Source organism: Amia ocellicauda, chromosome 22 (assembly GCF_036373705.1).
Source record: "Amia ocellicauda isolate fAmiCal2 chromosome 22, fAmiCal2.hap1, whole genome shotgun sequence".
Lineage (NCBI taxonomy): Eukaryota > Metazoa > Chordata > Actinopteri > Amiiformes > Amiidae > Amia > Amia ocellicauda.
In genome coordinates this window covers 7,704,354-7,727,742 of record NC_089871.1, presented here as the reverse complement: position 1 = coordinate 7,727,742, position 23,389 = coordinate 7,704,354, and the positions used below count along the sequence as shown (strand labels likewise).

The window sequence follows — 23,389 nt, the reverse complement described above, 5'->3', positions numbered from 1 at the left end:
AAACAACATACTGAGGCTATGTTGTTGATTTTTTGTGTCTCATTTACTTCACAGTCACACACACACACACACGTGAATGCTTTCAAAATGCACAAAATTCATATTGGCTTGGGTGTGTCAATAAACGTACTTAAAGGACGCAGTCAACAACCAGACTAACACAGATTGTAATATGAGACAGCTGAATTAGTGCAATAGTTGAAATTATAATATGCATATAAAAGACAGACCCAGGTTTTGCGACGGGTTAAATGCGAAGCAGCTCTTTCCTGATTTTGCTGTTTATAATTGCATTTTTGTTAATTAGAATCATTATTTGCCATCATCAGCTAAAAGTAATTTTCCATGGAAGTAGTATTTCATTTTAAATATGTATTACATCAAAGCAATGAAGCCATTCCTTCCTATTATAAGATTGCTTTATTCCAGACAGGTCTTTAATTACAAAGTGGAGGTTTTTTTTTTCTTCTTTTCTTCATGTCCAAAAAATATAGTTAAGGACTTGTATAAAATGAAATGGAAAAGACAGTATTTCTCTCTGAATGTTATATCCCGCAGACAGATGGGAGATTCGCGAATTACACCCTCAATCTTGTAAAGGACAAACCGTTTGCTATGGAATTTCATAGCGCATTAGAAGCAGACAAGCTTTTGACCCAGTTTATCAGAGATTAAACAAATGTTACCGAAAGCAACCGAGGGCGCAGTTAATGGTAGGCTTGAACATTTAATGTAAACACTGTGAAATCCTCCATGTTGTCGATTTGTAGTTTGAACGCTGTGCTACAGGGCTGACTCTGATACTGATAACAACCGCCATCATATTCACAATACAACAGGCTTACAAGCACTGAGACATGGTTTTAGTTTTTAATAGAAATTAAAAGTAATTGGGTTTGTGTTTAGATGTTACACCGATCACTTCCATCCATTCCAACACGGGAGAAAACCTATTCAATTATCACCCCCTTGTCATACAGTCAGTTCCTTCCAAACAACACTCATTAAAAAATAAATCCTTTTCTTTTAAGGAATCCAACTGTTTTCAAAGCCATGTGTTCGAACTCTGTGCGCAGCTCTTTCCCGCGACTCGCTCATTAAGGACGGCAAGGATGGAAGTTTATGCCACCATTCAAAACGCCAGGGGCTAATAAGGGAGACGCCGGCACTGAACTTTCGCATGGCTCTGTGTGGTTGTCATGCAGATGTTTATGATGGAAATACAGCTCCCCCGCCAAAGCATCTTATTCCTGCCTTCCCAGATACCTGTAATTTTGTCAAAAATGAAGCACTACAGGAAGAAAGAAAGTACACTAGAGTAGTTTCTAGTAATACAGGCAGTTCATAATGGTCTAAAAATGTTGCCTGATGGCAAAAATATGTAGAAATGCTCCTTGGAATCGGCTGTGATACGAACAGCATTTCGAGAGAAAACCACCTGAAACCTTCGTTGGGGAGGAACACAAGCTGACCTCATCACCGGCCGAGAGAATTAATGCCGCCAAATCTGAATGCGAATAGGCGCCTGCATTTACCAAAACGCTTTAATTTCAGATACTTTACAATCAGCACGACAATGCAGGGATGTGCTGGGATTTCACAGCTCTGTTATGATGGAAGAACGATGGGAGTTCCTTGTAAAAGCAACTAACTTTGGTTAGTTAACCATACATCACTATAGATTACTAATTATTAACATTTAGCACATTTTTCTTAAGAGAGAGCATTTTGTAGATGCTTAAAAATAAATCCCCCATCACAAATTACTTCATACATTTCTTTATAACTTTGAGGTCTCAGATTATAATACTTCAGAAAGAATGTCATCTAAAACACAAGGTAGCCCATTTGTTGATGGTTTCTGGTTCTCAACACTTTGCTTTTGGACCCTTATTTTTAAAACAAAAAGGATAAATCAATATTTTCTCACTACCTAAACAAGCACACCAAAGCAACACAGATTTCTGTAGGGTTTAATGGATTTTCAGGCAGCATACTAATCAGAGACATGCTAATTAAAGGACTTTTATAAAGACACCACCTAAATGCTGCCACATCATCATGTTTTCGGTACATAAAATGAACAGCGGTCCCGCGGTTTCTAACACATGTTGATCACACGCCGTATTCGCTTCCCTGTCTTTGCATGTCTGTACCCCGCTGATAGCACCTTCTCCGTTGAATAACGAGTAGGTGAGGGCATGAAATAGTCAGTGAGAACTAGCGTTTGCAAGTGCGAAATTCAAATCTGTAACGCACACATGCAGACTTATAGATTCAAAATCCTTCTCGAACATCTGACCTCCGAGGCGGAGTGGCTCTTTGTCTGTCTATAGAGTTATAATAATTGCTACAAAGATTAACTCAGATTCCCTGCATGTAATGTTACTTGATAAACCTTGGTGCAGTTCATGCAGCAGGATATACACACACCTCTGAAAAGACCTCTAAAAGCCGGCCACTGTGAGGGCTGAACGCTGCCGGTGAAATGGTGTTTCTTATTGAGCCTGGGGTGGAAGCAATCCTTTCTATTTTGTTGTTGTAACATTCATCGGTACATTGTTGTTGTGGCAGTTTTAGTGCTGTGTGAGGAATTCAAACATGGTTCATAGTGGTCCAATTTAAATGGTGCACACTCCTAATTAACGCACAGTTAATTGCGGCTATCTCACAAGTCATTAATTAGTCCTTTGATTTTAATTAAATAGAAATGCACCCTTAATGCAATCTACTATGGCTGGAATCACAGCACCCAACAAGGTTTTAGAAACAAGGTTATTCGTGAACATGCAGTTAAATGATATCGGGGGGAGGTCTGGGGACCTGGAAAGCTCGTTCAGCCCCTACCTTCTCTTCCTGGTCACTCTCACTGTCACACTGAAAGACAAAAGAAATGCATGATTAGTTTAATAGAGAGCCCTGCAATTTGGGTTCGTTTCACCGGGGAGATCTCTGGTTCCAATTTGCGGCGCTGTTTCACTAATTCCTCCAACATATGTTAATGTTAAAGATAATCAACATGAGGGAGGGAAAAAGAAAATAATTCCAGGGCGAGGAAGCTGGTGTTCGAAAAGCTTTGACCCTTCTCTCCCCCCTTTCTTATTCTTAAATAAACAACCATGTGTGGATTTTTTTTTAACACATGCTCAATGGTTTCCCATCTGATGTATAGGCATAAAAAGACACAAGTCCCTTTCAGTGTGGATCTGAATTTGATTATGAAACACATGATCTACAAAGATTATTCTTAAAAAGCGAGAGAGTGTAGGTTGTGTGGCTGGTTAGAACGCCGGGGAGACGCTATGAATGTAATATTAAGATATCGCATTGACTCACGATTAACTAAAAGGGTACGGTTGAAAATAAACCATTGACGTGCACACACACACGTATACACACAGAGAGAGTGTTTCTTTTGTGTGTTCTCCATGATTGTGGTATTTGATCTGGTCCTTTTGATCCCTGGAATCGGCTAATGACTGGAAATATGTCATTATTATTATTATCATCACCATCATCAAAAGCCTGCTGATCTGAGTTTGGTTCATTTTGGATGAAGGACACGAGGACACCGACCCTGGCGTTATCAACCCTACGATCATGCCACCTGAGCCACCTGGTTCATATACATATAAACACACACACACAAACGCACACACGCATATATATAAGGTTGGTTAAAGTTATTCATACCAATTTCAATTTCAAGGTCCACTTAATTCTTTATCAACTAATTACAGAAATACCCAAAGGCAGCCCTGTCTCCAAAGCGAAGCATATGGCCACGGCCTGGGAGCTCCCTGAGTCCGTAATGAAACGGCCACGCGAGCCGGCCCATTAAGAGACCGTGGTTCTCCCCCCCCCCCCCCGCCCCAGCGGCCCCGTGATTGACAGCGCTGTGCGTCGGGGCCCTCGTCGCTCGCGCCTAAGCCTGCGCTGAGCCGGGGCCCCACAGAGCTCAAAGGTACCGGCTCAATTTCTGGCACCGAATTCCCCCACCGACCTGCGGACCTCGCTGCGAGCTCAGCAGGAGCGCGGCATCCAATTTACAGCTCTGTCCTGCGGGCCCCGGGAGGCGCCGCTGGCAGAGACGGATGGCGGTCAGCTGAGGCGGCTCATAAATTATGCAAAGGCAATAAACGCACTGAGCAAACACTTCTAACACCCCTCTCTCTCTCCTCGCTTTTAATACACTTTAGATGGAGCCAGCAGCCATACATAAAAGTCATACGACGCCTCACATAAAAAAACGCTCTGCGATTTGTGGATTTGGAGAAAAAAAATTACATATATATTTATATAATATAGTATATTAAAAGAAGAAAATATGAGATGGAGAGATCAGTTACCTATCTAAATTGAAAAAAAATGAACGGTTTGATTGAAGGAAAAGGCAAACAAAACCAGCAAATGAAGATCTATTCACATTAATTAAAGAATAATAATAAAATCTCTCCTAACAGGTCACAGGGAAAATGACAGCAACATCCACACACACACACACACGTCTGGCCTGGGAGTTTTACAGCCGCCTACATGCAGCTCCACATAGGACCAGCGAACGAAGAGTTAAAACGAGAGGGGAATTTATTTTTTCCACTGTGTTGTGATCCATAAAAACACCCTGAGCCTTTTTTCTTTCTTCCCTGCCTATACAGCCAATTGCTTTGATTGCCGAGATATAAGCACGCCGAAATGACTTGCCCTTGCTTGTGAAGCAAATGGAACATGCTAATAGAACTCATCGCATTACCCGATGCAAAAGTGCCATAGCTCATTACTTTAAGATAAAAGGATATCATTGTAGACGGCAAGCAGAATTGACTTTCTGCAGCTCGACTTGATGATGATTTAATCAACTGCTCTCTTTCACTTCTCATCCTCGTGCCTGTCGGTTTCACAGGTGCCACTAAATGAGACACTCAGAGAGCGAGTGGAGAGAGAAAGAAATTGCTGTCATTACTTTTCAAGAAAGGAGGTATGCAAATTTTCGACAGTAAAAATTGCCTTCATAATGGGCAAAGTAAAATCCGAGGATCATGCTTGACAGGCAAGGGCAAGCAATTTGTATGTCCTTAAAGCAAAGAAACCACACTCATTTATAAACGTTGCGCTCCATAAGAAAAGCTACAAATAATAACAATGCAAAAAAAGAAAAAAAGGAATCTGGCAACAGTCGACACGCCGCCTGCGAGTCGCGCTCGGCTCTAACGTTCCTCCGCGTGATCGTTTCCAGGTTTCACACGCTGGGAGGATTACCGCTTTCTATACTTGGAATCGCTCGCATGGTTAGCAGGAAAGTCTGCACAATCATTGCGTATTAAAGTGTTATTATCTACTTGGCTCAATCACTTTGAAACGGCATACTTTTTAAATTACAGACAGGTGGAAAAAATATACGTACAGCCATGGTTGCAAAGACAATCATGTCAAAAGTACACATCAAATATTTTGTGGAATATTAAATAAGCGTAACCACAATGTCTGCAAATGTGACTTTCTTTTTCTTCCAAATTACCGCGGTAAAGGTTCGGTGGCTGATGGAGGTGACCACTCACTGGCCCCGAACCACTGGGCATTATTAACGCAACATTTCCTATACAGTCTATCTGATGTCAAGCACAGTTCACTGTAAAGTATTTTATTTAAATCACACATTTTACTGCAAGGCACCAGAATCCTAATAAGGATGTGCTCATTATTTATAACATCCCTCTGCAGTGTCGATCCAATTCATTTGCAATGTATCCTCAAGGGATCTCCGACACAAGCCGTGACAGCATCGATATATTGATCGGCAATATCTACTCGCAGCTGAAACCCAGGCCTGCGACGCTCATTAGCATTTTATCACAGAAAAGGAGTCATTTGTTTTGTCTTTTAAACGCTGTGACATGGCTAAATGTTTGCCCTCCCTGGAGATGCAACACAACGAATTTAAGTGGAAGCCAAAGACGTGTCCAAAGGAATTAAGTGTTAGGGAAGCCAGGAACACAATGGGGTTTGTTTTAAAAATACAACAGTGCTTTGTCTGACTGACCCTGCTCTTTGACTGCTGCACCGACGCTGTATTTACAGTAATTTTATTTAGTAATGTTAAATACCGGGATTGTTAATCCTCCAAGGGGAGAAATTGATATGCAATTCAAGGGCAATGTTATTTAGTCAGAGCTCTTTCACACTACAAACTCAGACCTCAATGTTTAGTATAAGTAACGCTGGAATGTCAAACATCTCATCCTACGCTGAAGGGTGTTGGTGTAGGAAAATATAATCGGACTGCCCCCACCCCCCCACTCCTGAACCAAACGTGATTCAAACACATTTCCCCACGATGGGTCTAAACATCAGGGATTTTGTTTATCGTCTCTTCAGCTCGAGAAAATGACTCTTGTTTTGTGGCGTCTCCAGCTGAGAACTATATCTGTCCAGCAGGAAAAAACTTGGATGATCTGTAATAATTTAACTGTGTTGTTGTCATGGGCAGTGCGTTTTCATGCTGCTCCGTTGAGCTCAAAATGTAAAAGACTATTAGGATCAGAATGGTCACATCATATGACGTACCATTCTGGTACGACATGTAGTAGGGAAGCAGTTTAATGTGTAAATATATAGCATACGCAGTATTCAATTTTGTTTGTGTTTAAATCTGGTAGAGATTGTGTTGCATATTCAATTGCTATGTATCATCACAACACAAACATTTAAATTGCAAAGCATTATAAAGAACTATTAATTGTGATTCTAACAGTGGGAGACATACAAGGTCCATTAACATAAATAAGGACGAGCTACAGCATACATATATGGAGATCTTTTAAAAGGTTAAAAGACTAACAGACTGCTTCTCTTATATAACTTCTGCTGCTTACATCCATCAGACGGAACCCAAGCACTGCGTTGAGCTAAAACTAATGGCTGTAACATCGCACTTACTAACTTGGCAGCGCCAGCGTCGCCCACCCACACGCCGGCCTGGAACGCGCCGGCGAGAAAACTTTCTTACTTTTCGGAGGAGGGAAGGAGTTAAGGCCGCAGATTGCTTTCCAGCAAGAGTGGGACAGTATGAAGGATGGCAGCTATTGCCAGGGTCAGATCTGACAGTGCCAATTTGATGTGCTGCCGTCAAGGGCTTTCTAAAGGCTGTGCGTCCTGATGGTTTTCTGATGCAAACAGTCGCATCACAAAATGGTTTTCCTCTCCCGCTGCCTGCGCTTCCATCTGCTGCTGGGCCGAGGCACAGCCGGCCGCCTGCCTGTCACAGCATGCATTAAAATTAGCTGGGGAGGAGGTGCTCAGTTGTGCTAATTACATTTTAATCATTGGAAATGTGTTGGCAAATCAAGCCTTGATTGCCATCTTGGAGCCTGCCTTCTCCAGCAGCGAGGAGGGCCTGCATGCATTAGCTGGGGCCCGCTGCGCCGGCTCCTCGCACGGAAAATAGAATATGGCGCCCGGCGGCCCACCGCTGAGCCTGCTTTGGCACATTATTAAAAAGCTACAAAACTTATTTCCAGTCGTCACCGTGTGAGCTCGGCTCATTCGCACGTCCCCGGGCGCCGAGCTGCTTGTGAACGTTCGCTAATATTTGTACAGTTATAGTGCAAAAAATATAAAAAACATTAACAAAAGTAGAGAAATTATCAAGATTTCCAAATGCACACGTGGATGTGCCGTTTAATGGACAATGTCGGAGTCATGATAGAGACGCCTGTCAAGGTTTAATATTTATAGTGACAGGGAGAGTGGAATAGCGCTGCTTTACCAATCTGTTGGACCAATGATTGTAACCCAGAAGAGGGACCTCTGCATGGTGTCCTGAGGGTATGGGCACAAGATGGTGTCCTGAGGATATCCGTATTATATTGTTAGTCACTGAATATCCAACCAACAGTGTGCTGGATCACAACGTGAGACTCTGTCATGTTGCCCACGAGATGCAGACCATGCAAACACCAATCAGGCAAACCACGCCAGCGTACACCGAAATACACTTTTAGGGGAATTCAACCAGCCACATAAAATATATAAAAACATCTCGCTGACCCAACGCAATGCAGGAAAAAATGAATCTTCCGTAACATGATTAAAATTTACCCAGCCGGATAAACATCCTTTCATCGGTAACATTGACATTTATTATATTATATTGTGTTTTTTAAGTTTTCCGTAATTTGCCAGAGAGGGCGGGGTTTTCATCGAAATGGCTTCAGTATTCCATTAAGCGAGCCAAACTTTTGGAGCGATGACATCAACATCTAATTTTTACAGCATCTGCTTGATGTTCAGCTGTCATTAATGAAATTAGAAAGAAAAAGAAAAAAAAAAACAGTCTTTGCTGGAGGGGTTCAGACAGTCCTTCACAGTGACATAAGGCAAACGTCTACTATACCAGCCAAGTGCGAGCCGTCAGGGAGAGTCTGTGCAGCGCTGAGGTCTGTTGTCTAGTCTAATATAACCCGGGCAAATCCAGATCCGCGGATATCAAATTGCATCAGTTCAACATCTGAAGGCAATTTCCTTTCAAATGTAAAATTTTATCCAGACGACATTAATTTTGACCACTAATGCGCTATTCCAGTCATTGGAATTGGGGGAAGGAAAAAAAAGCCTTCCATTAAATAATAAGGTCTTTATAGTCTCGGCCCCCCCAGTTTAATCCCATGTGCTTCACGTTAGGCACATACTTGTGTGTTTTTGTTCTATTCTTGAAATCAGCTGTCGGTTATTGAAAGTCAAAAACAAGAGAGACTCCAGAGGTGAGCATTACAGTGTTTCTTGTCCTAAAAAGACTTGACACCCAAAAATAAAAAAAATGGAATAAACTGGACTATGGGAGGGGGAATCCCCAAAACTGGAGCGCTTTATAGTGAGGAGAGTAAAAACCCTAGTGATCCAACAACAAACTTTGTGCAATATATGACAGCCGTGGTTTGGAAGCCGAAACTTTGTGAAATTACTGCATTGCATTCTGGGACCGTCCGGCTCCAGAGCAACAGATTGAGCAAGACAGACCTGATTGCCTCCTGTCATTTGCATCCCTACCTGTCACTTTCTGATGCTTTTGTGTTTAGCACGGAAAACCACAGTTACCAAGAAAAACAAGAACAAAAAAAAAAAAACCACTTAAGTATGAAAAAAATGCAGAGTACGCAGTGAGGCCCACTCTCCCGGCTTATGTGAAAGGAGTTAAAGAGCCGTAGAGAGGTGTGGAAAGTATTTCTCTAAAATAACTTGTCAGTTAAGCTGCTTTCCTCAACAGATGTGCGCGCGCGGCCCAGAGTGGAGTTTGGCACCGACAGATGGTGCCGGAGGGTAACTCGGCGTTCAGCTGCTCTCGGGGGCCTGGGTGGGCAGGGAGGGGGTTCGCCATTCTTTTTCAGAAGGTAAAATGCATTTGTTACACAAGCTCTAACTGGGCTTTTAGCATCAAACTTAATATCTGAAACCAATGAGGCATCTTACCATATTATTTTAAGGAGGGAGGGGAGATATATGCCTGTAGGCAAGCAGCCCTCGTGTACAAGAATATTATATATATATATATATATATATATATATATATATATAAATATATAATTTCAAAACCCTCCTTTGTCTTCCCTTTTGATTTATTCAGTGCTAGTGTCCCCCATCTGTGCCCCCTTTTGTAGCGAAGCATTTGGGGGCGAGAAGCAGATGCTGGATTAATTAAAGATTAATGGAAGGTTTTTTAGACAATTAAATACATCAGATTCCATTGTTTATACCATTACAGTGTGTCCCACAGGACGCATCATTTCCATGTGCATTTTAATTACTGCATGCAGCCCACATTAGCATTGATGTCAGTTACCATCTTTATTGCCCCACTTTATTTTGACACACAGGCAATCATAAATCATGTCGTCACCACTAACCAATCGGAAGGGTGTGCTTTTGCAAGGCAGTGGATGCAAACGACGGTGCCATGCTGAAGGGGTCTACAGGTGTAGGTGTGGACAGCGCCTACTGTCAAATAAAAAATATCCCCTTAAACATTTGATTTACATTAACCCTAAGAGTATGATCAAGAGAATCTCCTGGTGAAACAAATTTCAGAACGTTATGTTTGTCTTTTGACCGGTCTTTTGGCGTAGTGAGTTTGTGTCTGCACAGTTTGAATCTCAAACGGGGGGCTATGCCCTGCACACACTATAGTAGCAAAGATCCAGATAGAAAATTCATTAGAGTATCATGTTGTCTACTCCCCCCCATACGTAGAAACAAAATATGACCTTGAGCTGGGCTTCCCATCACCTGACAATTTGCTCTCTGTCAATATCTTATATATAAAAAAGGTAAACACACTGTATTTCAAAATCTGGACATGCAGTCACTTGTATCCGAGTTCATTTTGCGTTCATCGGGATCAGTTGCAACACAACTCCCAGATTAGCATCGTAAAGCATCTCCTAATGGCGGCTACAACTTGCTGTGCAGGCCCTGGCGCTGCACCGCCAAGCGTCGCGCCCATCGCAGGCTTTCTAATCACTTAGTCCCACACACTCGACAGCACACTATTAACTTTCATTGTCTCAGGTGACGGACTGGGTCATTGCCCATCACATCAAGTTTTTATTAGGGAATTTTCTTCGTCATTAGTCGTAGCTCAGAACGCTTCATTAATATGCATACTTGTGCCAGGATGAAGTCTTCGGATTCCATTATCGACAGTGTGCCCTGCTAACGACGGGCGCACTGCAATCAGCTAACAGGTATAGTTATTTAGGGTCCAGTGAGAACCTCCATCTGCGGGTTCATTTGAGAGGAATTGGCCATTATAGTCGGTGAAAGGCAGCCGCCACCGATCTGAGATGCTTAACTGATTAGGCTCTTGATTTCAACCCCTGAACTTTTTACTTGGGGTCTCTGTGACCAGTTCTGAAGTTTTTGGGTTTTTTGTTTCGCATTGTTTGAGTATGAGAAAATATGTAGCTGCCAATGCTTTGCTGAAGTGTCCATGAAGAGTCAAAAGGAAGGCAGGTAGACTTTTATGAAAGGGTAACGAGTCCAATCACCACGATGATTGGTTTATGTGCACTCGTGTGATAGTAGAGTGTATAAGTAAAGTATCCGAGATATTTCTGTATCATTCCACCATTTTAGGAACTTTTAAAATGTAAACGAATTACTTTCTTCTCAATCATGGCCACTGTAAACATCTCGAAGGAGAGCTATAACAATATAGTCGGGCATTATTTACACCGTTGCCAAACTGAGTCCCACTGCATTGCCATAACTACATCATATGAAGGCTAACGATGCACTAATCTCTTCTATTGGCTTGCCATTGCTTACGATGAAGTCACTGTTTATTTCCTGTTAAATATTAATAAACTATAATTATAAACAATAGATTGAATATTGATAATTATGCCTGGTTACATTATCTATACTGTATATTGCGGTTACATTTTATTTTCCATTTCTTGCAAAGTCTCTCCAGATCAAATCAGTAATAAATAAGGAAAAGCCGATCAGTCAGCTGAAGTGTAACGCCGTCAAAGTCTTAAAAAGTTACTAAAAACTATAAAAAGTTATTAAAAGTAGAATTGAAGAGAAAAATCACAGATACATTACAGTACCCTCCTACTGACACACGAATACATATAAACCAATCATTGTGGTGCTCCAGTTCCCCTGTAATTCACGCATGTTTCATGAGGGGGAAAATTCAGATGCAAATTATCCTTATTATTTGGATAGTGAAGTCCCCGAGCGCGGCGTGTGACAGCAGCCCCAACTGACACTCTGAGCTCCACCATCCCTGCTGAGTTCTCACAAGCACTGGGATTGTCAACATGTGCAACTGCTTTATTTACTTTCTCATTAAAGCACAGTACACAGTCATCTTGTTTTCAAACACCTCACCTGCAAACCTAGCAGACGTCGACCACATGACAAACATGCGCTCTGAGTGGTGTGTTCATGCCGATCAGTAAAAACACATTTGTTTGTCCGCTCGTTGTTGTTTTTGTGTCTTTTATGTATTTAACGTAGGTGATAAAAACATGCTCGTAAGCCGAGTCTTAGCGTGGGGGAGTCCGGGAGTTACGGGACGTCTCGGACAGAAGGTGCCGCTCGCACACACAGCCGTTTCCGGGACAGGGTTTGCTTGGCAGCTGCATCAAATGGGACCTGCACATACAAGCCATAACAAGGACTCCGTATGATACAGTAGCCGTGGAAAAAAAACACTTAATGGAAGGTTTTCATTTCGATAAGGCTCAAAACCCAGCAGGGCTCCCCTCAACAATGATTGCAGCTTTGCAATATCTTCATATAGGGACTGCCTTCTCACCACGGGCCGCAGTGGCAATTAACAGACAGTCCTGCTGAACAGGCAAGATAAACTTTGGTTTAAAACACCAGGGAGCACCAACCATGTGCAGGACAAGTGGAGAGGAAAACCGATGAGATTTCCAATTAATGGCGTCAATGAAAATAAAGCACGCTAAAAAATGTAAATGCACCATCATGGAAATAGAAAAACATTTTACACAGAGAGCAGGACTTGGAAACTAGCAAGCTTTTTCTGTGCGGAGATGTCAACAAATCACACACTTTGTTCCACCTAAGTATATTTAAATATAAAGAAGATATGCCCATATATATATATATAGATAGATATAGATATGTATTAACCTATATATAGAGAGAGATTTGACAACACTGGGAGGATTGTAGAGACCGTCTCAGTGCCGAAGTCATTTTGCAGTTAGTCATCTCGGCTCATTGTAAAGCTTAAGCCGGTGACAGGTTGACAGAAAAATCTGTTTTCCTTTCCATATCACAGACTTCCACGTAGGAGCGCCTGTGAAATGTGTCAGAACTTCCTTCAAGCCCGGGAAGCTTGAGACGGCGTCCCTTCCCAGCGGGGAGCTCTTTTAACCCACACTTCTGTAGATGTCATGTGACCTGAAATCTGGGCTTTCAACGAAGTGAAGTTTCAAGGAAAAGGAGGGGGAAAGAAAGACGCTGTTTACACAAAACATCAACTGTTCGACAATCACACGGTGATCACTTTCTCCTCCGCCTTTTATCTTGACAACATTATATATAGCCAGGCTTTTCCAGGCACTTCAGTGAATAAAAGATGCGCTCGCTCTTCCTCTCACCGCGCCCACAGCCAAGTCGGGAGACGTAAACAATTAGCTGGAAAACCAACAGGGGTGCGTTAAATTAAATAAAGCTGCTGTTGTTAATGATATTTAATACTAATAGCATTAGCCAATTATTGTTTTGGAAGTAAGTCACAGCAAGAAGTGATGCAAACTCTGCGGTGTGAAATTCCATTTGGCACGAGAAAAGACACGTGGCTTTCCACTGTTCGGTACTAGTGTGGGTCGTTTCTGGTTATCTGACAAGACCATGTCAGTATAAGTGTGACAAAGTTTAACCAGAACAGTTTCACTCGGCTCCTTCACGGTAAACACTTAGCTGGTTCCCAGGAGCAAAATTATCCAATTTGACAAAGTCCCATTTACCAAAACTGAAATGTTAGTTTTTCATCAAGTCCCTTTTCATAAAACTACAAGACACTATTCTGCACTGTGCACAAAATAAGCAGTAAGCACTTAATGAGCAAAAGCTAAGCAGATGCAAAATATATACAATTTGATTCCAGTTGAGAAATACTGATTGGATGTGCTGGGCTTTATTTCAAATAAACTTATTTGGAAACTTAATTTGTAAAACACAATAAAAAACAGAAGAAGAAGAATGTAACACAATAAAACAAAACTGTATCACAAGCCCAACTCCAATGACTCGAGAAGTATTTTCAATATAGACAAAGCAAGCCAAGGAGGTTTATTTTAGAAGTAGTGAAACCATATCAATTGACATTTATCTAACATCCAATCAGTCCTTGAATTTTGAAAGCAATCGCCCAAAGCCTCTGTACAAAAAAAAAGTACAACTATGCGGTGCAGCGGATGGGGTAACACAATATCCATTTACTGCCAATCATGGAAAAGTTAATTGAGAAGCCTCCTCCTCAGTATAACCAATAAGATATGGTGTCTGTAGAAACCCCGATAAACAGGCCGCATACAGAACATCACATAACTAAGTTGGCGAAGAGCCACTTAATGAAAATATTTTCATTTAAGACTGACGCTGAGCAAAATGAAATTAAAAGGAACTCATGCTTACTGTTAAAGCAAATTACTTACTGTGCTAAATTACATTTGCTTTTCCTTCAGAACATCAAACGAGCCAACACAGGCACTCAGTGGCTGATCATTCACCGCCTTCACCTCCATTTCATCCCATGAGCATTCAGAAACACCGTTTTTTTTTCGCCCCCAAATTGGTAGTGGCGAATTACTGAAATCTAATTTAATCCTTCAGATGCTGGTTACAAATGTGCTCAATTAAAAAAGGATCAGCCCTTTGGGACTACCCCAGCAGCTTAGAGGTGAAAGAGACACGGCTCTCTGTTTGTGATTAATTACCATGCTAAGCAGAGGAGCGAGGTGCCAGGTTGGGGAATCTGTTCGATCTGACACATACACTGTCACGGATTATCAACAAACAGGAGCGCTGATGAACTCACACATGATAGCTCCATGATGCACTTTGTTTTTTTGGCGTTTGTTTTGTTTGTTGGACAGCTGGTGGGCCGACACTTGCTTCCTTACGAAGAAGGATGCGAGGAAACTTCAAAACTGCAGTTGTGTATCAGCCCAATTGCATCGGACAATGTTTTAGGTTAGGTTTCCGTTTCTATTTAATCTTTGTTTCTTTGCGTGAGACCGCTAGTTACCCATCAAAAGGCTTTTATTATCAGATAGACACATTTAAAATTGTGTACTCCATATTTTTTAAATGAAATGTAGGTTTCAAACCTCCCATGGTGGCAGCTGTCTTTAAACTTGTAAACCAATCACTGTAATTGTGAGCACGCAGCTCCATGATGTCATGAGGCCCCCAGACCGTTAGGTTTAGTACGACACATCTTCAAAGTTGAGTGTAATATTTAACAAAGGATGAAACTAGCCTTTCCAATTTCAATTCCCTGCTGAGAAATGTGTGCTCCCATGAAAGCAAAAAAAGAAAAATGTACATTATATCCCAATGAGAGTGGTTACAAGTGGATAGTACTTGTATTATCTCCATCTCCAGCTGAACAGCTGAAGGACTTTGGAGGTGAAGTAAGGATTTCTCAAAGCTACAGACTCCCCCAAATCACAGCAATTCTCAGACTTCAAGTGACTCTGGAAATTCAAGAACTGGACATTTTGTCTCATGTCTCACAGACTGGAGGTTCCAAGTAACAGTGGGATATTTGTGATATCTGTAGAGGGCCTCACACTATAGGACATAGCATTTTAAACAAATCTCACAGTTCCTCAGGCTTAATCAAATGATTTGCTTAAGTATAAACCCTCCCCGTCAACCCATCAACAATTCAGTTACTGACTGCCCTGCCTATGCAAATATTTGGGTGTGACTATATAAATATATATATATACACACACACACACACAAACAGTGAGAGCATGCAGAGCAAGGTCATGAAAACTATTATTTATTACTACATACTACAGAAGAAACTTAATTTCTAATACCGGAGTCGGATTCAGGGATCCCCGTCTCTCAGTCCGGCTTGTTTACCCGGCGACGTTATTTTAAACCTCAGACGATGCCTACTCCGGTGTGCGTGGCCTCCACACAGACTGACCTGCGTTTCATCCCGTGTGTGCGTGTGTGTGAGCATGCCAGGGGTGTCAGTTCGGGCCCTGCGTGCTTTATGACAACCAGGCCTGGCCTCTCTTAAAAAACACTGAAGTGTTTTGTCAGCCGTAATTACTCTCCAATTATACGGTCAAAACATCATATTAGGAGCACTTTGTTGTCTGGTTGTAGCCCTTTGATCATGTTGCCATGGAATGTGCTTTGCATTAGGGCCCGGTATGATGTATGTTTCCTGTCAGGGCAGAAATAACAGTGAGTCGGCCCCACCTGCCGCGCGGCGCGCTCTCGGTCCCCCAGGCTGGCTCTGCGTGGCTCAGCTGAGAAAACTTCCTCCCCCTGTTTGGAGGGTGACACCGGGGGTAAGAGGAGCCCCCCGAGAAGGGAAGCAGCATCGAGGTCCCGCTGTTTCAATATTTGTCTGCGCCGCGTCCTTCATTCAAGTGCTATCAACTACCAAGTCAAGTGTAACTGCCACGGAGGGCAAACATTTATGTATGATCTGCTGCCTGTGGAGAAATCTAGACTTCCTTCTTTAAACCGTTTCTTTAAAATATATATCAACCATTTCCTTTATATATCCAATTTCAATCCAATACAAGATACAGGAAATAGTACAACAGCCTTTAAAATTATGTTATATTATGTTTATACAAATAAAATATCAAACGTCTTCAAAGGAGAAGGTTAACATGGAGGTTGCTGTGAAAATTACACTTTAAAAAGCCTTCTTTGTGTAAGATATACAGTGAGGGAAAAAAGTATTTGATCCCCTGCTGATTTTGTACGTTTGCCCACTGACAAATAAATGATCAGTCTATAATTTTAATGGTAGGTGTATTTTAACAGTGAGAGACAGAATAAAACCAAAAATTCCAGAAAAACGCATTTCAAAAAAGTTATAAATTGATTTGCATGTTAATGAGGGAAATAAGTATTTGATCCCCTATCAATCAGCAAGATTTCTGGCTCCCACGTGTTTTTTCTACAGGTAACGAGCTGAGATTAGGAGCACTCTCTTAAAGGGAGTGCTCCTAATCTCAGCTCGTTACCTGTATAAAAGACACCTGTCCACAGAAGCAATCAATCAATCAGATTCCAACCTCTCCACCATGGCCAAGACCAAAGAGCTGTCCAAGGATGTCAGGGACAAGATTGTAGACCTACACAAGGCTGGAATGGGCTACAAGACCATCGCCAAGCAGCTTGGTGAGAAGGTGACAAGAGTTGATGCGATTATTCTCAAATGGAAGAAACACAAAATAACTGTCCGTCTCCCTCGGTCTGGGGCTCCATGCAAGATCTCACCTCGTGGAGTTTCAATGATCATGAGAACGGTGAGGAATCAGCCCAGAACTACACGGGAGGATCTTGTTAATGATCTCAAGGCAGCTGGGACCATAGTCACAAAGAAAACAATTGGTAACACACTACGCCGTGAAGGACTGAAATCCTGCAGCGCCCGCAAGGTCCCCCTGCTCAAGAAAGCACATGTACAGGCCCGTCTGAAGTTTGCCAATGAACATCTGAATGATTCAGAGAACTGGGTGAAAGTGTTGTGGTCAGATGAGACCAAAATCGAGCTCTTTGGCATCAACTCAACTCGCCGTGTTTGGAGGAGGAGGAATGACCCCAAGAACACCATCCCCACCGTCAAACATGGAGGTGGAAACATTATGCTTTGGGGGTGTTTTTCTGCTAAGGGGACAGGACAACTGCAGCGCATCAAAGGGACGATGGACGGGGCCATGTACCGTCAAATCTTGGGTGAGAACCTCCTTCCCTCAGCCAGGGCATTGAAAATGGGTCGTGGATGGGTATTCCAGCATGACAATGACCCAAAACACACAGCCAAGGCAACAAAGGAGTGGCTCAAGAAGAAGCACATTAAGGTCCTGGAGTGGCCTAGCCAGTCTCCAGACCTTAATCCCATAGAAAATCTGTGGAGGGTGCTGAAGGTTCGAGTTGCCAAACGTCAGCCTTGAAACCTTAATGACTTGGAGGGGATCTGCAAAGAGGAGTGGGACAAAATCCCTCCTGAGATGTGTGCAAACCTGGTGGCCAACTACAAGAAACGTCTGACCTCTGTGATTGCCAACAAGGGTTTTGCCACCAAGTACTAAGTCAAAGGGGTCAAATACTTATTTCCCTCATTAACATGCAAATCAATTCATAACTTTTTTGAAATGCGTTTTTCTGGATTTTTGTGTTGTTATTCTGTCTCTCACTGTTAAAATACACCTACCATTAAAATTATAAACTGATCATTTCTTTGTCAGTGGGCAAACGTACAAAATCAGCAGGGGATCAAATACTTTTTTCCCTCACTGTATAGGGTATACAAAGGAGGAAGCACAGAAAGGTTTGAAAAATGAAGGTCACACCTAATAAAACTCAATTTAGTGTGGGGTTTACAGTCCAGTGCTGTGATGTGACGGTTGAAGAAAAAAACTAGAAATGATGGTGTAAAAATACAAAGTTAGTGATGAGTCAAACTCAATCTGCAGAAAATCTAAAACTTCAATTTTGAATGCTGCACCAATAAAAAAGATCCCCTGCAATTAGCCTGGGCTATTAAAACCGCTTCCAAGGGAAGACAGAGTTCAAGTCTCATGCTAATAGGGGTCAACCCTAAATCTCCTTGCCCAATCCGGCCCGTGACACGACTGCAAATCATGTCGAAGTTACTGCCTTCGAATACGAAAGACTCTCAGAGCGCCTCCTCTGAGCGCCATCCATTATTCACAGCACAACACTCATCAGCAATCTTGTTGTGTTGAAACAGAAACTTAACTACCAGCCAATTAAAGTGTAATCTGAGAAAGATGGATTGGGTTGGGCGGGTCCGGTGTGCAGTAGCGCCGCTTAAAACTATATGTCCTGTGACTTGCAGACCCACTAATCCACCAGTTTCTTCCATCAACACTCCTTTTCTTCTAATTTGCAGAGTAGAGATAAATGGCTAAATTCTCCTTCAGATTAATCCCCAGAGCCTAACAGATTTTATTTCACACGGAGCATGTAACAGTTATCACCCCCCTATTTTTAGCTGGCTGGCAAATTTAGGAGCCATACATACACAAAAGACAATTTCCACGTACATGGAGAGTATGAATTATTCACTCCTGACTAAATCAAAGACAGTCTTCAGGAGATGTAAGATTTCTCCACGCAGGACAATTAGTATCCTAATATCTTCTGGTTCTGCTGTGCGAAACGCTGCAGATAAATCGTTCATGACGTCACGTTTCAGATATCAGTGCTTGTGTTTCAATAGTGTTTTAAATGTTTTAGTAAGGCTCTGGTATTGCTCTTTAAACTGCCTCTCTGGTGAACATTGATTCTGACTGGCTCAATCATGTACTTTCTCTTGATCACAAAGTCACCAAAGACGAAATGAAAAGAAAGAAAAACAAGCAAACCCTCAGCTGTCGGTTTTCACACATAACCCAGCAGACTAAAATAACCCAAGTGATACATACTACAGTTATTTTGTAATCCTGCGGGATTAGGCGTTATCTGTGTACATTCGACTGAAGTCTTTAGAATCCATAATAAGCTCATTCGAAGTCGGCGCTTGGATCTGTACAGACGCAGAGTACACACACTGGACGTATTGTTTCACATTCGCGACGTGTGAAAAACACTCAACTCAGCAGATAGCTGTTGGGCCAGATGTCCTTCGACGGTGTTTACACATCCCATCCGGGCCCTCGCGTGCTTTTTGGAAGCAGTTTCGCTGAATACTGGCCCGGCTTCCTCCTTCAAACCATCTGCTGACTCCGATTGGACGCTGGCCGCCAAAGTCACTGAGGCGGCCTCCTTGGCGCCGTGTTTGCAGCCGAGCCGAGGGCCCGCCTGCCTCCCTGGTGCTTCACGAGCCCCTCCACAACACTTTACGTGCCCAGTGAGTTGGCTTGTGGTCGTGCTGGAACGTCTCTGTGCCATCTGGGAAGAATTGGAGCATGGCAGGGAGCAGCTGGCCATTTAAAACAGCTATTTAAGCACTGGCACTCCCTCCGTCCGTCAGCGGGTGTAATATCGTGAGCAATGGCCTAATCTTTCTCGATGAACAAAGCTAAGTAACTAGGGGGAGTCTGACTCACAAAGAAAGCACCGATTATCTAACCCAGGTGACACACTGATGCCCCCGTGCATTAACCCCTGCTGATAAACCTTTTGTTTCGCTATTAGCTACACAACCACACAATGTCATGTTTATATATTAACCCCTCAGTAATATCGACTACAAACGCAATCCTGACCTTAATGAAAACCTTTACCGGGGACCCTAACCCAGCCCAGACCAAAATGTACCCCAAATTTCATCACTGAACTTAATTTGCGTGACAAATTTGACTAAATTAATCAAATGAATGTAACAACACAACCATTTCCACTGTTATCTTAATCCCTATTTTAAATGTTTCAGGGTAAATGTGTTTATTTTTCTCTGCGTATGCACTTGTATAGTTCTATATTGTGAAAAATTGAATAAGTTAAGAGTCAAATTAGAATCTGAGGCCAAGCCTAGAAAATAAGTGGTTAAAGCTTGTGTTTGTGTTGGGGGGGGGGGTTGTTTGAATGTGAAGGGGGGAGCCGAGTGGAAATAACAGTGACGTTTCAGATAAAAGAAGAGCACGGCTAATTGAGCCGTGTACTTAAGATCTTTATCGCTGTGTAAACTGAGAGGAGGAGGGCAGACACAAGCAGAGATATCTGAGGGACTCCTTTAGTGCCATCATGAGGTTTAATCCTCTAGAAGTTAAACCACACTTCTAGGAAAATGTGCTTACTATTCCTTGTTGTTGATGCCATAGAAAGACTTATTTTTAAACTTACACAGCGATACATGTATTATAATAAATGCGTGTCGTTTTGATGTTTGGCGAAGGAGCCCGTTATTAGTATCATAGAAAGCCCAGAACAGCAATAAAAGACAGCTGCAGGAACACCAATTACCCCTGTACTCGGATTATTACTTCCCCTCAAGTTCGGCTGACAAGCAAGTTGTTTCCCATTTTAATAGCCAGTGAAGAACTTTATTAAATAATCACGAGGTAAGCTGCTCCGATACCATGGCGCTCGTCCGCCAGGAACACCTCAGCTTCGGCGGGGTATCGAGTGACAGTAGTACAGACTCCCCTCATGGCACGGAGACAGGACCCGATACACACATTTATTGTCTCTTGCTGACAAAGCCACTGATTGTTTGCTAATGGGGCAGAAAAGGAGGGAATCTAGAAATATTCCTCAACGTCTGATCCTGGCCTCAACCCCGAAGAGGTAAGATTTCTGAAAAGCTGCTTCTCATTGGGAGCGCATTAATTAAAGTGTTAAGGGTAAAGAAGTATTGATGTCCTTTGCTGCTCTGCCCCCCCCTCCCCAAAGGTAATGTCTTCTACTCGCTCAGCCCTGGAGGTATCGTTGAGCTAACTGAAAAAAGCCCCACTAAGACCAATTAAGGCCTTTACTAGGAGACTGAAAGGAAGACAAATGGAGGCAGAAAGCCCGATTACAAGAAACCTTTGTACAGATGTAAAGCAATTAGAGTGGTCTCGGGGGCCAGACAGTGCGGTACCTGCAAGTCATGGATCCTACATCTTGTCTAAACTTGGAACAATCCTTCTCTTTTCGTTGGGGATAAGTTGAGTCTTGTATTGGTGTCAGGTATCAGCTGATAGCCGGGTATTGCTTTCCTCTGTGACTAACAGGCCCTGTATTATGCAGTCGTTTCAAAGTTAGTCCCTGTAAAGTGATTTTAAACCAAGGGAGGCTGGAGAACCGAACTCTTAAATGTCTGTCGTTATCTGGTTTGGATTTCAAAGGGGTATCTCGGTTTTCCGACAGAGAGTGTTGTGATATCACGGCATAACCCAATCTTTTGTCTCTTCCGAAACGCGCTGCCATCTAATGCACTCTCAAATAAGGTAAGCTTTTATTGGCCAGTCTCTATTTGATTTCGGTGACACATTTATACTGAAGTAATCCACCGGGAGAGAGTTACAGGGATCAGGGAAATTAATGCTTCGAGGCAGTAAAATAAAAGTCTCAATCACAGCTATTGAAGGGTTTCGGATTTCAAATAAAAGACACAATCCATACGACAATGGATGTGTATCTGCGTATGTTAAATAAACAATTAAGGAGGCCTCGCTATAGATCATATGTAATTGCTGATAATGCTACCTGCAGTGCTGACCGAAACATTATTAACGGCGAGCCAAGGGTTGGGTTTTGTAGTGGGTAATAAATTGGTCCCTAATTGAAATGTATGTTTAATAGCTCCAACTACAATTAACAAGTAAAATCGTATTTGCAACCCAAGTAATTTAGAATTTGAACTTGGAAGTAATTTTGACAAATAGTCGCCAATACATAATGACCTTTCTACCCCATGCTTACGGTATTAATTAAATTTTAAGAAATTGTGCAGATGAGAATGAATGCATTGCTATTGCTGTGCACAACAGGGCTTATAAAAACTGCAGAATACTCTCCCTGAATATGATCCTAACAGGCTTTTCCTTCGGTACAACTCTTAAACACAATATGCTAAAAACATGTCAAGAACATACATCAAGAAAAGATTTCCCTCTGTTGCAGTAGACGTGAAGGAGTCCAAAAAGAGATGACATCTATTGCAACAGTCATACTGGCTGAATCTGAGCCTCTGTAAAACAGATTTTGTGAAAACTAAACAGCCCCCCCACCCAAACATTTAATGTAAACTGGAAATATCTTAACTTACTGGACCAAAACTTTGGGAAAATGGTAAATAACGTGAATGTCATGACTGTTCAATGAACAAGCAGACTTTACTTCCTATTCTTTACAGGAGAGAAGGACGTCTGTACTCCATTGCTTGGAAACTGGCACAGTTAAGTCATTGCTCAACAACTCAATGATTTCACAAAGCGGCATAACGGCCTTACAAATCATTATAATCATGTCTGACACAGTAGTACAGCTTCATCCACTTCACAAACATGCAGTTGTTAATGCTGGTCAACATGCACCTAATTCTGTATATAGTCTTTGAGGTACATTTACATATATTAATACATGTTCATGGTCAACTTCATTGCTATCAACAGCAGACCACCTATAATCTCCCATCTCTTGTGACGTATCCCTCTCACTCCAAACAAAGATCCCGTCTGTGGATAACACAAATTATTATCCTATTAATCTGCAAATTAGCTTCCTTCAACGGGCATCATGGAGAGATGACATCAACTCAGTCTTGATAAGATCTTGTCAGGATTTTTAACTCTATGAGCGTGCGTCACTTGCACAGGCTGTTTTATTACCGATGGAGACGAATTCCAACACTTTTGGCTGCCAGTTTTGTTTTCGTCCCAGTGTTTAAAAAAATAACCATCTTGTGACAGTTGAACCACAGCGCTGTGGCAAAATAAAAAAACTGTGGCTTGGGGCTTTCGTCTGCTTTGTGGGTTCTCTGACATAACTTTGCATCCAATAGTCAATCACCACTTCAGAGGGATGGTTGAATCGGCACATGCTGTATACTCTGAGTATATTCTACATTTAAAATAAATTATATCAACTGAATTACTGAGAACGGTAGCATACAAATTACGCTTCCAAGAAAATGTACATTGTAAAATGTCTGGAAATGTACATTTCAAAAATATATTTTAATGAA

At 42.1% G+C, this 23,389-nt stretch overlaps 1 protein-coding gene across 4 annotated transcripts in view; it reads right to left on the bottom strand.

Annotated features, from left to right (window-relative positions):
• Positions 1-23,389, bottom strand: part of auts2a (activator of transcription and developmental regulator AUTS2 a) — a 295,612-nt gene that overhangs the window by 104,338 nt on the left and 167,885 nt on the right. For all 4 annotated transcript variants that reach the window (XM_066695147.1, XM_066695149.1, XM_066695148.1 and 1 more), the window contains one exon: positions 2,848-2,877. In XM_066695147.1, coding sequence (XP_066551244.1) covers positions 2,848-2,877 — 30 coding nt within the window. The remainder of the gene's footprint in view (positions 1-2,847; positions 2,878-23,389) is intronic.